This window comes from Micropterus salmoides, unplaced genomic scaffold (assembly GCF_014851395.1).
Source record: "Micropterus salmoides isolate LMB-PRFRI ecotype aquatic unplaced genomic scaffold, ASM1485139v1 Ms_hic_scaffold_18, whole genome shotgun sequence".
NCBI lineage: Eukaryota > Metazoa > Chordata > Actinopteri > Centrarchiformes > Centrarchidae > Micropterus > Micropterus salmoides.
The window spans coordinates 32,902,239-32,918,684 of NW_024040928.1; the positions used below are offsets into that span (position 1 = coordinate 32,902,239).

Genomic DNA, 16,446 nt, shown 5'->3' on the forward strand with positions numbered 1-16,446 from the left:
GTTCCTTTTCTCAGTCTCAGTAACCTGTTGTCTGTAATGTCTTGTCTAACAGCCTCAGTAACTACATCTCCCGTCAGCTACAGAAGCAAAGCATTCTGGGAGCTGTAGTTCGTGGTTTAAAGCAGCAAAACAGACATCTAATCTTCAGACATGTTGACGCTAAAGATAGAAACAAGCTGAGAGCGAGCAGGACTTCACTTCGGCCGCCGGGGCGCTGCGGCCACTGACATGTGCAGGCTTTAATGTGTGTGTGTTTGTGTTTGAACAGAGTGTGATGCCTTCCTCTCAGGACGACCCAATCAGAGACAAGCCACGCCCACTGTCCAGTATCTCCCGGCAACAGAGAAGCAAGACGCACATCACACGCACAGCCTCAGGTACGCACACACCTGTACTGTTACTGTGTGTACTAGAGCCCGACGGTTTTGAGCTAATTGTATTTAATCGGCATCGGTCGTTTATAACAGCTGATATTTGACTATTGATAAAGAAACAGAGTCGGATCCTTCACTCAGGTCATGGGTGTTGCATATATCTGCAGCTCCTTTGTTAAATAAGTGGTATTCAGCTTTTTAGCTTTCCCCTCTCCTTTATTGAGTTATATCCTTTTTTGTGCTGTAACAGATTTGCAAAGTGAAAAAGCCCAAAGGGAGTTCCCATCTCCCACAGAAAACTCTGCTCTGAACTGAAAACAGCTCGTTTGGAGTCCAGCCGCTTCCCTTGAGGCTAAACGCGCCTCATATAACGCTCGCCGAGCGGCTACTCCGACACGCCCTCAGAAACAGCGAGCTGCAGCACACAGCTCTCCTCTCCCTTCCAAACACTAGCTGCCCTCCAGGCAGTGGACAGAAAGTTGTTCCTGTGATGTAGAGACAGAGCTCAGTTAAAACTTTATGGATACAGATTAATAACTCACCGCTCTGAAACTCTCGCTCCAGTCCGTGTTGCCGAGCCGGTCGGCAACACGTACGGCTGAACCCGAGCCGTTTACCGGCTTCTCGCTGACCCGCCCTTCTCTGCTTCTGATTGGCTAGTAGTCCTTAACTAGGAACTGAGCATGTGCAACTCCCAACAAAGATCATTTAGAGACAAGATGTATCACTCCATAGCTAAAACGAAGCCTTCAACACAGGCTGAAAAGAGGAGCTGCAGCAATGTGCAGTAGGACAAAAATATAACCATGGAAACCTGTTCTGAAACAACCTCTAAATAAGATGAGGAACATGAGCAGAACACCACCTCTTTAAAAACACTGCAGCACCACAAAAACCACAGCATGTAGAGACGGGCTGTGTTAGCGGTCCTTTGTCACGTTAATCACATGACTTAAATAATTATAATAAAAACAGACCCATCACTTCTCTCCTGAAAACATTCATGACTTGTTGACCCTGCCGTTCTTCTCCGCCCTCTCCGGCTTCCTCCGCCTCACAGCAGGTTAACGTTACGGTAGCTGCTGACAGACGCTAACGCTGCCCGTTGCTAAATTAGCCACAGAGCTAATGGCATGTTTATCAGTGGAGGAGCGGCAACGTTAATGAGCCGTTAAAGTGACGTATTCTAAATATATCTGCGAGCCGCCTGTCTGCAGTTACAGTCTGTCTGGACATGTGAATAAACGTGAGCTGAACAAGAATCTAACGGCTTCCTGTAGCTGCTCTCTGTGGGACGCTGTAACGCCTCTGGTCATATAGTATCCGATGCTTTCAGCAGCAGCTCACTGTAGACGGCACGTTTCAGAGCGCCTGGTGGTCCAGAGATAAAGTAGATGTGAAGATGCTACAGTGAATGTGGTTATTAGGGCAGAGTGAAAAGCCAGCGCTTCTTCTCTTTCATCTGTTTACAGCTGCACCTTCCTGCAGTTCAGTTGTTTTATTAACACATAATCTACTCAGGAAACAGAGCAGCTTTCAGCATCGGCCTGTTCCAACTGCATACAGGAGAGGGCGCTGCTATCCAAATCTAAAGATCAGCACCCCCAAAAACCCTCTGTGCTAGTATTACTGTGTACTAGTATTACTGTGTATTATTATTATTATTATTATTACTGTGTATATTACTGTGTACTATTATTACTGTGTTTTTATATATACATATATACATATATAGTACAGGTGTGTAGTATTACTGCGTAGTTTGTGTTTGGAACACGACGACACTCTAATCTGTGCATTGGTAATCTTTTTATTGGTTCAGATTTCGGGGGCGGGGCTTCATCTCGCAGCATCTCTGAACCAGACCAGGACCTGGACCGAGAGGTAACACATGTACACCTGCAGCAGGTGGCAGGTTAGCAGTAACTGCTGGTAGCTGCTGTTAGCAGCTGTTAGCAGTAGCAGCTGTTAGCGTTAGCTGCTGGTAGCAGCTGTTAGCAGTAGCTGCTGTTAGCAGCATGTGAACAGTTTCCCTCTGTGAGCGCTGAGTATCTGCAGCACCTTTAAAACTCTACTCTTGAAGACTACTCACCTGGACAGGTGTGTGACACTCATCTCTCTCTCTCTCTTCCTGTCTCGCCCAGCCGGACTCAGACTCCACCAAACACTCGACCCCCTCCAACAGCTCCAACCCCAGCAGCCCCCCCAGCCCCAACTCCCCCCACCGCAGCCAGCTCACCCTGGACGGCCTGGACATGGAGCCCTGAGGCCCCGCCCCCTGCGCTGAGGGAGGAGGGGCTTAATGAACCAATCAAGCTGCAGACTGAGAGTTTAGATTTTACTTGATGATTTTATTGTGGCGGGGTGAGTCTGAGCTTCCTGCTGCTTTTATATTTGTTGGATTTTACCTGCTGGGAAGCCCCGCCCCCTGGTTTAAGCCCGCCTCTGCTGTGTGTTTGATCTTTGACCTTTAGTCAGATTGGCTCTGTGGGACCAATCACCTCCTCTTCTTCTTTATTAAATAACTTCCTGTTAAGCTTTAGCGGGCTGTTAGCGGCGGAGCTAACTGTGGCTAACTTCCTGTCAGACGGGAGGTCTCACTCTGATGAAAAAACACTGTATGATTTAATTTTTAAGTTTTGTTAAAGTTGCACATCATCATGTCGTCGTAGGAGAAAAGTAATCTTTGATTTTGTGTCAGTGATGATCTTACCTGTTGTGGGGGAGGAGGGTCTTACCTGTTGTGTCCCCTGACCCCAGGCCGGGGGGGGGCGGGGGGGGGGATACAACCTGAACACTACTGCTTTGTTTCTTCCAGAATCACCAGTTAAAGAATCTTTGTAATTATGAAACATGTTAGCAGCCAAACATAAACTCAATAAAAGAATCTGAAGAGCGTCTGAGAGCGTTTCTGTGTCAGGGGAGGGAACACGTCCCTAGGACGTCAGGAGAACCGGCCGAGGTCAGGAGAACCGTCCCGGGCCCGGTCTCTGGGACGTCAGGAGAACCGGCCCGGTCTCTGGGACGTCAGGAGAACCGGCCCGGTCTCTGGGATGTCAGGAGAACCGGCCGACGTCAGGAGAACCGTCCCGGGCCCGGTCTCTGGGACGTCAGGAGAACCGGCCCGGTCTCTGGGACGTCAGGAGAACCGGCCCGGTCTCTGGGACGTCAGGAGAACCGGCCCGGTCTCTGGGACGTCAGGAGAACCGGCCCGGTCTCTGGGACGTCAGGAGAACCGGCCGACGTCAGGAGAACCGGCCGACGTCAGGAGAACCGGCCCGGGCCCGGTCTCTGGGACGTCAGGAGAACCGGCCGACGTCAGGAGAACCGGCCCGGGCCGGTCTCTGGGACGTCAGGAGAACCGGCCAACGTCAGGAGAACCGGCCCGGGCCGGTCTCTGGGACGTCAGGAGAACCGGCCCGGGCCGGTCTCTGGGACGTCAGGAGAACCGGCCCGGGCCGGTCTCTGAGACGTCAGGAGAACCGGCCGACGTCAGGAGAACCGGCCCGGTCTCTGGGACGTCAGGAGAACCAGATGTGACTGAAGCTTGTTTTGGTTCTGTTTCTCAGAACAACAGCAGTATCTCTGACCTGATTCATGTTTTGTCCTGCTCTCTGATTGGCTCTGCTGTATCTCTGCTCGCATCCTCACGCTCTGAGTGGATAACTTGAAGTGTGTAAACAACCCTAGACAGGCCACGCCCCCTCATTAATAGTTAATGAACCTGCCAGACATAACTGAGGGCAAAATAAATCATTAACGAGGAGCCTGAGTGACCTGAAATCTCTGAGCTGAATTGAAGAGTCTCAGGTGTTTGTTTCTGTTAGCATCTGCACGAGCTACACGTGTATTTCTGATCGTACAAACTGTTTAATAAATGACGAACAGACTTTCAGCTGAACGTCTGTGTGACACTACAGTCCGTCGCACATTAACTGATTCGGATATTAAGAGCGACTCGTGCAAAGACACAAACAGCTTAAACACATTGAACAAGATCGAACGAGCTGTCAACCTGACAAAAGTCTTTCCTTTTAATGGATCATCAGTAAAGAAGTCTTTTGTTAAATCAAGAAAAATACTGTAAAATTAAAGCTGCAAGCGGCGCTGGGCGGGCCCTCGCACCTGAAGCGTGTCGGGGTGTGAGGCGGCCGCGTTGCAGATTCTGGAGCTCTGCCGGTGCAGACGCTGCATGAAGGTGTTATACGTCACTTCGTGTGTCCCCTTTGTGGCGCTCTAGAGCACTTGGCGATACGAATATAAATGAATATTGGCGAGTAGATGTGTTTGGGGCGGGACAGTTATCAAGCATGTAAAGTTTTGTGCAGATGTGAGCATGTACACTGAAGTTACAACAACTTCCTTTGTCATGGCGAAGAGTTTAAATTCGCCGCCAAGCTGTTAACTGCAAATTCACAAGTTTTACAACATGGCCTCATCAATGCGTTCTGAAGCTGATATATCCAACTTGCTCGGAGTAGTAAAACGTGTCATTTCCTGTTGCCTCTTACTCTGTATTCCAAATGTGAGCACATAAGTTACAATAACTTCCTGTTTTATGCCGACTCATCGATTTTGGACACCACGCCACGGGCACGCCGTTGCATGAAAACTCCCCGTTTGCACAACTTTTAATCATCTGCACAGCACAAATCTGAAGTCGGTCGGATTAATTCTCTAGGAGGAGTTTGTTAAAGTACAAAGTGTGTAAATGGTATAAAATGGGTTAAAATCGCACTTTAAATTCAAAATGACTTCCTGTTGCGTTAAGGGTCCTTCAGGGTTTTTTGTGTCTTGATATGATACATGTCCCCAAACAATTTCGTGCATGTAGGTTGAACGTGGCCGAGGGCCAGATTTTTTCCTATTTTGTAGGTGGCGCTAGCGAGCCATTCTGCCACGCCCATAAAATACGTGATTTTTCACCACTTCTGACGTGTGCAGTCTGGAGACTTTGAGCATGTTTAGGCCACAAAAATGAGCTGAATTTGCAGAAAATATAATCCCTTCAGTTTCAACAACTAATAATCTCTTGAAGATATAAAAGGCCTTTCAGGCTGTGGCGCCGGACTCGATGGTCGTTCCAAAGACATCCAGCCACCTGAACGCTCCAGAACTTCCTCTAATTCAGCCAATCAGGACGAGGAAGCGCATGTTAAAGTTTCAGTGAACAACATGGGTACTGCACCAAAGTCCTTCAAGCTCCTTCACCCGGAGCAGACCGGGGCACACCGAGCTCATGTCGTTTCAGTCAGGTGTAGATCAGGTGGTCTGGTTAAAAAGTCCGTTTGCAACGTGTTTCTGTGGAGAAGCAGGAAGACGTCCTGAGGACAGAACAGTGGTGGGGGGGCAGCGGGCCGGCCTTACAGAAGCGGGTGTACCTGTGGCGGAGCCGACAGGTGACCTCAGCAGGACGTCCCGCCTGACAGCTGGTAATGAACCTGAATGAAGCGCGGGAAGCTGAACCACCTGCAGACTCAGGCACAGAAGATCACCAGAGTCCAGAACAGATCAAAAGTCCTTCATATTGTTCTGTTTCAGCCTCAGTACACAGGTATTTATCAGAGTTAACCCCCCCCCCCCCCCCCCCCGAGAGACCACCTGGGACATCTGGAGGCCTGGTCCTGGACCTGGTTCTTCTCTGCATTAGGAAGCAGTTTATAACGACATCAGCATGTGACCCGGGTGACAGAACGCCAAGGATCGCCTTGTTGGCTGAGACCGGGTGAAGAACCAGGCGAGACATCCGGGTCGATTTTAATGCAGACTGTTGCAGCTGAATCCAGATCTGCTGATGAAACCGCTTTGGAGAAGAGACGCTGACCGGCAGAGCTGATTGGCAGTCGTTTCACTTCCTGTGGCGACACAGTCGAGGGGCGGGGCTTAGTCCCACTGAGGTCAACGGGTGAGTCAGGGTTTCAGGTGTGCAGGTGAACAGAAGGGGGTTCTACAGAGAACCAGGTCTTTCAGAAACAGGACAGCTCTGAGGTCACACTTCCTGTTTCAGCTGTCTCGCATTTCCTGTTCACACACACTCACATCAGGGCGTTGAAACCACAACTTTTCTAGAAGTAGCCTATGACATCACTTCCTGTCAGCAGGTTCAGCTCTGCAGCCGGATGAACTTTTTTTACACTCCAACATGTGAAGATTTCATCTGCGAATGAGAACAATAAAACAGTGCAGCACCAAGAGATAAAATCAACAACTATAAAATCACAGAGCATAAAATCAGGAAACAAAGATCACGTGGAATATGCCAGATTAAAAACATGTGTTTTCAGGGATTTAAAAATGGAAAGCGAGTCAGTGTTGCGGATGTCCGGTGGAAGAGACGAGCGGCTGAAGGCTCTGGACCCCATGGTGGTCAGACGAGCGAGGTTGTGAATGACCTTGAAGGTCAGGAGCAGAGTTTTAAAATCATTGCGGTATTTAACTGGAAGCCAATGAAGCTGCTGAAGGACAGGAGTGACATGATTAATAGAAGGGTTTCTGGTGATGATCCAGGCAGCAGAGTTCTGAACCAGCTGAAGTTTATGTATGGATTTGAGAGGAAGGCCAACGAGAAGAGAATCTCAATAATCAATGCGGGATGTGAGCAGTGTGTCAACGAGAATGGCTGTACTGAGAGAGACGGTCGGAGGCGATTAATGTTACGTAAATGGAAGTGACATTATTAATGTGAGCTTGAAATGAAAGTGTGCTGTCGAAGATCACAGCCAGACTCTGACTGGAGGGGAGGGGGAAACTGTGCAGTTGTCAATGAATGGTAAGAGGAAAAACTGTCAGATTTAGTCAAAGTTTGAGGAAGTTGCAAGAGAACCAGGATTTGATTTCCGCAATCAGAGAGGGAGGTGGGTGGGAGGGATGTGGTAGGCAGACAGGTAGAGCTGGGTGTCATCCGCATAGCAGTGGAACTGGATGTAAATTTATGGAAGATGAGGCCATGAGGAAGCAGATAGATGATGAACATAAGGGGGCCCAGGACAGAGCCCTGGTGAACACCGGTAGGACAGGGGATAGCTCTGATTTTAAATGTTTGAGCTGGATGAACTGAGTGCGACCAGAGAGATATGATTTAAACCAGTCCAAGGGTGTGTCAGTGAAACCAACTAACTAATCTGTCAAGGAGGATGTTTTGAGAGATGGTGTCAAAGGCTGCACTCAGATCCAGGAGGATGAGAATAGTTAGTAGTCCGGAATCAGCTGCCACGAGAAGATCATTGGTGATTTTTACCAGCGCTACCAGAGGTGAGAGAAGAATGTATAATGGTAGTTATTTAGGAAGAGAGAGAGGGTGAGCAGGCTTTTACTAAGACGGTAGGAAGAGGGTGGAACTGACGAGTAGTCGGTTTTGAATTTCTAATAATGTCCAATATTTCAGCAACAGAGGGAAGCGAGAAACTTGAAAGTGAACGAGAAAGAGGTGTCGGGAGAGGTGAAAGAGACAGACTGTGAGAGGTGTTAGTGGTCAGCTGCTGGTCAATCTTGTGCACTTTGGAATTAAAAAATGACATTAAGGAGTTTCAGTCAGCAGATGAGTACAGATGAGGCGCAAGAGTCCGGTGGTCATAGTATGTTGTTGACCATGGAGAACAAGTTCTGGTGTTTCCTTCGCCTGAACTGATTAAACCTGGTGGATTTGGCTGAAAGAGCGTCCTTGGAGTGGAGAATGTGGTTTTTGTACATTTCTTGGTGCACAATAAGTCCAGTTTTCCCGTAAAGGCGTTCAGGCGACGACCTTTTACCTTGAGCCGGCCTATTTCTGATGTAAACCGTGTAGGAAACCGTTCGGGAGCCAGAGAATTTAAAATGTTTAGTTGTGGTGAGGCAGTTTCACTAGAGAGTTTAAATGAATGAGCGAATGAAATGACACGTGGCAGATTTATCTTGGACGGCGTTAGGTTGACATTAAAAGAAATGAACGTGTGATCAGAAATGGGGAAGTCGGTCGCAGTGCAGCTACGAGGAGGGACGCCAGAGCAGCAAACCAAGTCCACATCACGACCTCTGGAAAGTGAACATGTTCAGAGGTCCATAGATTAAACCTGCAGCAGTGTTACGTTTGGGGAGAGGGAGCAGATGAGAAAAGCAGCCTGGCGGCTCGTCACTCTGTTCACGGTTGATTACGAAACCTGGGTTTTAGCTTGTGGAAGCAGACTCAAGACCGGACTGCGTCATATTGTTGCTGAACCCCAGGTCTGTTTCAGGGACGGCAGTGACGGCGTTAGACGTGCGTCAGGTCTGTTGGACTCTGCGGAGTGACTTCTTTTAGAAAGGGATGAATAATAATTCTGCTGGATCTGAGATGAAGCGGGGGGGGATTGCACGCAGCCCTGATTTCTCCATGTTTGATATGACGCTGCTGAGCTTCAGTTTCCTGCAGCTTCATGCTGTACATGAGAGTTATTGGCTGGACAGGAAGTGAAACATGATCTCACTGAGAATCTCTGAGAGAGCAGATCTAATCTGTGGCTTCAAAGAGAAGCTGACGCTCTGTACGTCAGATAAAAGGTACAGAAGCTGGGCGGAGGTTTGACATTTCATGGATACTGTTGATGAATGAGCCGACAGACCCTCGTTCTGTCGGGCTCTCTACGTTTCATCAGCACCAGTTTTATTGATTAACTGTTTCTTCTCTCTTTTGTCCAAAGAAACGTCCTAAATGTCATAAATGCCCGCCCTCCTGGTCTGATCCATCTAATTAAGAGTTCTTTTTCAGCTCAGCTCAGTCCGTAAGGATTAGACCGGGAACCGGAGGGTCGCCGGTTCGAGTCTAGCTCGTGTTGCTGTGGTTCCTGTTTGTGTGTGTAAATACTAACATAATGACAACAGAGTTTCCCCTCGCAGGCTTAATGAAGTACAGAAGAAGAAGAAGATCAGTACAAACGAGAGAGCAAAGTTTTATTGGAATTCACAGCTGGATGATAGAAAGTGGAAGAAAAGAAATTTCCAACAAGGTAAAAGAAATTCATTCATAAGATTTACCTTGTAAATTCTGGATGGATCAAACATTTATTCATCTTTTCTTTCATTGTGATTCTACAAAGACGCCTCTCTGTTACTATGGTAGCAGCAAGGCTCAGGCGTTTCCTGGGGAAATCCTCCACAAACATTTACAGAGTTGTGGAGGTGAAGCTTGTTGTTACCGTGTGATGAATTTACCCTTTGATCCCGTGGCTGCTCGCCTCTTTGCATGTCTTTGTTCTTCCCGGAGCGTTTTCGCTTTCTGATCAGGACCAGTGACAATCTTTCTTTTTTATGCACAGATCTTTGTGATGAGGGAAACGTATCATCTGACTATTTCTGTAACTGATAATAAAGAATCAAATACAGCCGGATCCTCCTGTGATGTCATTAGCATGAACTAGCTCCAGATTATCTTTGGAATATTGAAGCTGCTGCTGGCAGGTCTTTCTTTCCGTCTCACCGAGACAGACGTTGCAGTCACAGTTAATTAACAGCTGCCAAACATTAAAGCGCTGAAGCTGGATCAAAAGTCAACATGTGGACAGGAAGTGGTTTCTCTTCAGGGCAGGTGAGTCCAGCTTTCTGAAAACTATTTAAACATTTGATGTGAAATAAACACACGTTAATAAACATAATGATATCAGCAGGATATAAAAGACCTCTCTGAGGGTCCGGTTGCAGGAAGTCCTGCTCCTGGACTTCGAGTACAAGTTCTCCAGTTGATCCAAAGACCGAAATGACGTCCGTAAACCCCCCGACGTTCAGCCAATCATGGGCGACGTCACCGGAAGGTGCAGGACCCCGAGCAGATCTGACACCTGCACCGGCAGAGACCAGCAGAGACCAGCAGCGCCTGGCCCAAAAGGTCCCCGGTCTGGTACCTGCACCGGCAGAGACCAGCAGCCTCTCAGGTCCCTGGTGATGTTCCTCCCTGCTGTCTCTCGGCCTCATTGACCGGGTTCAGCTCTGAGGAGTTCTTGTTGGGCTGGATCTTGTTCTGGCTGCTGTCAGTCCGTTGTCTCTGGTGCGCCCGGTTGCAGACCTGGACCAGGCCTCGGCTCAGCTCTTTGCGGATGTTGTCGCTGGACAGGACGTAAAGGATGGGGTTGACGGCGCTGTTGACGGTGGACAGGCCGAGCGAGATGGTGTAGGGGGTGTACAAGGTCCTCTCGAACAGACAGGTGTCCTCCGGCCGCAGGAAGTGGAAGATGACGGCTCGGGCCAGCAGGAGCAGGTGGTACGGGGAGAAGCAGACCAGGAACAGCACCACCACCGCCACCGCCAGCCAGTGGACGCGCTGCTTCTGCTCCCGCCGCAGCCCCGTGCTGCGCTGAACGTTGGCCAAGATGCCGCGGTTGGTCACCACCAGCACCAGCAGCGGGATCAGGAAGCCGACCACGAAGCGGGCGTAGTTGAAGCCGGTCACCGTGGAGGATTTCTGACTCGGCTCGAAGCAGCGGGGGTCGCCCCCCTCGGTGTTGCCCTCCTTCATGATGAAGACAGGGACGTGGCCGAGCGCCACCAGCAGCACGATGGAGAGGGCGACGAGGACGGCAAAGCGCTGGCGGCGCAGGCCGCGGGACTCCAGGCCGTAGACGACGGCGACGTAGCGGTCGCAGGATATGCAGCAGAGCAGGAAGATGCTGATGTACATGTTGTTGAAGAAGATATAGCCCGTCACTTTGCAGGAGGTGGAGCCCCACGGCCACAGGTGACCCGCGCTCACATAGTACGCCCACAACGGCAGCGTGCCCAGGTAGGTGAGGTCGCACAGCGACAGGCTCCACAGGTAAACGCCCAGCACATTGTTCCTGCGCACCTGCAGCCAGGTGAGGTAGACGGTCAGCAGGTTGGCGGGCAGCCCCACGGCGAGCACCAGGCTGTACAACAGCACCAGCGGCAGCCGGCCGTCTTCGTACGGGGGGTCACACGAGCTGTTGGTTGCAGAAATGGCCTCGGTCACCGCCGGCTCCTGCATGATGACGACCAAGAGTGAAGAACAGGGCGTCGGCCAATCACAGTGAAGAGGAGGGAGTCTGCAGAAGCACAGAAGAAGAGAATGAACAAGATGAGGATGAGACGTGTTCCGCACAGACACGAGGCTGACACCCGAGCCACTTCCTGTCACAGCCGAGAAAATAAAAGAAGAAACGCTTCGAGCTTCCTACTCAGTCTGTGATTGGCTGTCTGAAAGGAAATCCCCTCCACAATAACTGCTCCGCATTTCAGATGTGTTTTTTTAGAGTTTTCGCTGTGTGAAACCTCGTATCTCCAGGCTGAGCTTCACTGTTTAAATCATCTGGAGATATGAGGTTTTAGTACAAGTCAATGACCTTTTAGTAGACTCTGTTTCCTCTTTTCTTCTTTTTCCTCTTCTCGGATGCTCTGAGTCACCGAGATTGAGGAACAAACCACCTGCCTGAGAGCGTGCACGCTTTACTGATCACTACTACTACTATTATTATTATTACTATTAATAAACAGCTTTTGATTAGACAAAAAGAATTTGTGTCTGTTACAGAATTTACTGCTGTTGTAAATAAGTACAGTAAGTTTAGTTTTCTACAACCTCGCACCACTATTATTATATCCAATAGGAAGCTCCTCTTTATCGTCACGACTACGTGTTTTCATAATAAAGGAGCTTTACAGCTAATCAGAGCTGTGGGGCTGATCATTTCCTTTTAAAGGGTGTTGCAAATCCAGTTTAAATACATTTTATTTCGCCACAGTCAGGTGAAAGTGGCAAGTAACGTTGAAACAATGAGCCACAGTGGCTGGTGAACTAAAAAGTTAAGGTCAAGCCCAGTGTATGTGTATACATGTACGTATGTATATATATATACGTATATATGCACAGTATCTCACAGAGTGAGTCTGCCCCCCACATGTTTGATCTTTTCATGTGACAACACTGAAGAAATGACCCTTTGCTCTAGTGTAAAGTAGTGAGCGTGCAGCTTGTATAACAGTGTAAATCTGCTGTCCCCTCAAAATAACACATCACACAGCCATGGACACAGGACTGGTCTCCAGACCTGAACCCTACTGAGCCTCTGTGGGGCGTCCTCAAACAGAAGGCGGAGGAGCACAAGGTCTCTAACATCCAGCAGCTCCGTGATGTCGTCATGGAGGAGTGGAAAAGGACTCCAGTGGCAACCTGTGAAGCTCTGGTGACCTCCATGCCCAAGAGGGTTAAGGCAGCGCTGGGAAATAATGGTGGCCACACAAAATATTGACACTCTGGGCCCAATGTGGACATTTTCACTTAGGGGTGTCCTAGGTTTTGTCCCAGCGGTTTAGACATTAATGGCTGTGTGATGTGTTATTTTGAGGGGACAGCAGATTTACACTGTTATACAAGCTGCACGCTCACTACTTTACACTGTTATCACTGTTATACAATCTGCACGCTCACTACTTTAAACTGTTATCACTGTTATACAAGCTGCACGCTCACTACTTTACACTGTTATCACTGTTATACAAGCTGCACGCTCACTACTTTACACTGTTATCACTGTTATACAAGCTGCACGCTCACTACTTTACACTGTTATCACTGTTATACAAGCTGCACGCTCACTACTTTACACTGTTATCACTGTTATACAAGCTGCACGCTCACTACTTTACACTGTTATCACTGTTATACAAGCTGCACGCTCACTACTTTACACTGTTATCAGTTATACAAGCTGCACGCTCACTATTTTACACTGTTATCACTGTTATACAAGCTGCACGCTCACTACTTTACACTGTTATCACTGTTATACAAGCTGCACGCTCACTACTTTACACTGTTATCACTGTTATACAAGCTGCACGCTCACTACTTTACACTGTTATCACTGTTATACAAGCTGCACGCTCACTACTTTACACTGTTATCACTGTTGTACAAACTGCACGCTCACTACTTTACACTGTTATCACTGTTATACAAGCTGCACGCTCACTACTTTACACTGTTATCACTGTTGTACAAACTGCACGCTCACTACTTTACACTGTTATCACTGTTATACAAGCTGCACGCTCACTACTTTACACTGTTATCACTGTTATACAAGCTGCACGCTCACTACTTTACACTGTTATCACTGTTATACAAGCTGCACGCTCACTACTTTACACTGTTATCACTGTTATACAAGCTGCACGCTCACTACTTTACACTGTTATCACTGTTATACAAGCTGCACGCTCACTACTTTACACTGTTATCACTGTTGTACAAACTGCACGCTCACTACTTTACACTGTTATCACTGTTATACAAGCTGCACGCTCACTACTTTACACTGTTATCACTGTTATACAAGCTGCACGCTCACTACTTTACACTGTTATCACTGTTATACAAGCTGCACGCTCACTACTTTACACTGGAGCACAGGGTCATTTCTTCAGTGTTGAACAGATAGAATCAGACATGTGGAGGGCGGAGTCACTCTGTGAGACGCTGGGTAAAAAGCAGTTCGGGGTCATTTTACATTTTAACAGGATAAAAACCCTCTTGATATATTAAATACAGTGGTGACATCATCACTTTCACTGTTTAAACAGCTGTCAATCAAACTGAACTTCTCTGAATGTTGGAGGTGGGCTGGGCCGAGTGTTAATTATTGATCAGTGACCTCTTTAACTGAAACACTGATTATGGCTTCATGTCTACACACCTACTGATCAGTGATTAGCGCACTATTATTACTACTATCATCAGGAACATGAATAATCTAATTCTCCCTCTGATTGGTTATCAAGAACATGAATAATCAGAGTCTTGTAGTAGGAGCTGTTGCTCCAATCAATGAAAAATCAATATTGTGAAAGTATGAATATGAATATTATGATAATGCGCAGGTAGTACAGAGGTATCAGACTACTGTGTAAGTACTGCAGGAGTATTCGGTGTACTCCAACACGCTGTATTAAAGCAGCAGCTGATCGCAGTAAAACTTCCTCGGAGTATTTATCACTCCTGGAAATAAGTTTCTCACAGTGTACATGTACTACGGCGGTGTATAAGTACACGGATAATAAAGAAGCGTCACGTGACCTGTTCCTAACGTTAAAAGGTAAAAACTCACCTCTGTCTCGCGCATCGTCCGTGCGGCTCCTCGTGCGCTCTGTGAATGAAAGTGTCCGCGGGTCACGTGACGGCTCCTCCCGCAGGAGGCGCATCATTTATTCATCCCTTCATCACTTATTCAACAGCTTTCTGACGAAGCGTGAAAAACCCTTCTGACACACTTAAACCACGTCGGCGAGCAGACGGAAGCGACGTCACACAGAGGGTCGCCTCCAAACCTCCCACCTGTTTCCTTCTTCTTCTGTGTGTTGGCAGTAATACCTTCATATATCTCTGTAGTACAACGCAGTAATACCTTCATATATCTCTGTAGTACAACGCAGTAATACCTTCATATATCTCTGTAGTACAACGCAGTAATACCTTCATATATCTCTGTAGTACAACGCAGTAATACCTTCATATATCTCTGTAGTACAACGCAGTAATACCTTCATATATCTCTGTAGTACAACGCAGTAATACCTTCATATATCTCTGTAGTACAACGCAGTAATACCTTCATATATCTCTGTAGTACAACGCAGTAATACCTTCATATATCTCTGTAGTACAACGCAGTAATACCTTCATATATCTCTGTAGTACAACGCAGTAATACCTTCATATATCTCTGTAGTACAACGCAGTAATACCTTCATATATCTCTGTAGTACAACGCAGTAATACCTTCATATATCTCTGTAGTACAACGCAGTAATACCTTCATATATCTCTGTAGTACAACGCAGTAATACCTTCATATATCACTGTAGTACAACGCAGTAATACCTTCATATATCTCTGTAGTACAACGCAGTAATACCTTCATATATCTCTGTAGTACAACGCAGTAATACCTTCATATATCTCTGTAGTACAACGCAGTAATACCTTCATATATCTCTGTAGTACAACGCAGTAATACCTTCATATATCTCTGTAGTACAACGCAGTAATACCTTCATATATCTCTGTAGTACAACGCAGTAATACCTTCATATATCTCTGTAGTACAACGCAGTAATACCTTCATATATCTCTGTAGTACAACGCAGTAATACCTTCATATATCTCTGTAGTACAACGCAGTAATACCTTCATATATCACTGTAGTACAACGCAGTAATACCTTCATATATCTCTGTAGTACAACGCAGTAATACCTTCATATATCACTGTAGTACAACGCAGTAATACCTTCATATATCACTGTAGTACAACGCAGTAATACCTTCATATATCTCTGTAGTACAACGCAGTAATACCTTCATATATCACTGTAGTACAACGCAGTAATACCTTCATATATCTCTGTAGTACAACGCAGTAATACCTTCATATATCACTGTAGTACAACGCAGTAATACCTTCATATATCTCTGTAGTACAACGCAGTAATACCTTCATATATCACTCCTCCCCCTCCCCCTCCTCCTTCCCCTCCCCCTTCTCCTCCCCCTCCTCCTTCTCCTCCTGCATCTCCTCCTTCCCCTCCTCCCCCTCCTGCACCTCCTCCCCCTCCTCCTCCTCCTTCTCCTCCCCCTCCTCCTGCATCTCCTCCTTCCCCTCCCCCTCCTGCACCTCCTCCTTCCCCTCCCCCTCCTGCACCTCCTCCCCCTCCTCCTTCTTCCCCTCCCCCTCCTCCTCCTCCTCCCCCTCCTGCACCTCCTCCCCCTCCTCCCCCTCCTGCACCTCCTCCCCCTCCTCCTTCTTCCCCTCCCCCTCCTCCTCCTCCTCCCCCTCCTGCACCTCCTCCCCCTCCTCCTTCTTCCCCTCCCCCTTCTCCTCCTTCCCCTCCCCCTCCTGCACCTCCTCCCCCTCCTCCTTCTTCCCCTCCTCCTCCTCCTTCCCCTCCCCCTCCCGCACCTCCTCCCCCTCCCCCTCCCGCACCTCCTCCTCCCCCTCCTCCTCCTCCTCCTGCATCTCCTCCCCCTCCTGCACCTCCTCCCCCTCCTCCTTCTCCTCCCCCTCCTCCTGCATCTCCTCCTTCCCCTCCCCCTCCTCCTCCCCCTCCCCCTCCTC

The 16,446-nt window shown here is 48.0% G+C and overlaps 2 protein-coding genes across 4 annotated transcripts in view; one reads left to right on the forward strand and one right to left on the reverse strand.

Annotated features, from left to right (window-relative positions):
- cdc42bpb (CDC42 binding protein kinase beta (DMPK-like)) overlaps window positions 1-3,272 on the forward strand; it is a 56,227-nt gene extending 52,955 nt beyond the window's left edge. For all 3 annotated transcript variants that reach the window (XM_038727097.1, XM_038727096.1, XM_038727098.1), the window contains 3 exons: window positions 269-377; window positions 2,197-2,258; window positions 2,519-3,272. In XM_038727097.1, the coding sequence (XP_038583025.1) occupies window positions 269-377; window positions 2,197-2,258; window positions 2,519-2,641 (294 nt within the window). In that variant the 3' untranslated portion in view covers window positions 2,642-3,272. The remainder of the gene's footprint in view (window positions 1-268; window positions 378-2,196; window positions 2,259-2,518) is intronic.
- Window positions 3,273-9,253: 5,981 nt separating this feature from the next.
- gpr132b (G protein-coupled receptor 132b) lies at window positions 9,254-15,778 on the reverse strand. The gene is made up of 2 exons (XM_038727121.1): window positions 14,441-15,778; window positions 9,254-11,380 (listed from the first exon to the last, which is right to left on the reverse strand). The coding sequence occupies exon 2, from the start codon at window positions 11,320-11,322 to the stop codon at window positions 10,252-10,254; it is 1,071 nt and encodes a 356-aa protein (XP_038583049.1). The 5' UTR covers window positions 11,323-11,380; window positions 14,441-15,778; the 3' UTR covers window positions 9,254-10,251.
- Between the last annotated feature and the right edge of the window lie 668 nt (window positions 15,779-16,446).

Excerpts from the sequence above, each read along its gene's own strand:
- gpr132b (XM_038727121.1), bottom strand. The coding sequence starts at position 11,322 with ATGCAGGAGCCGGCGGTGACCGAGGCCATTTCTGCAACCAACAGCTCG.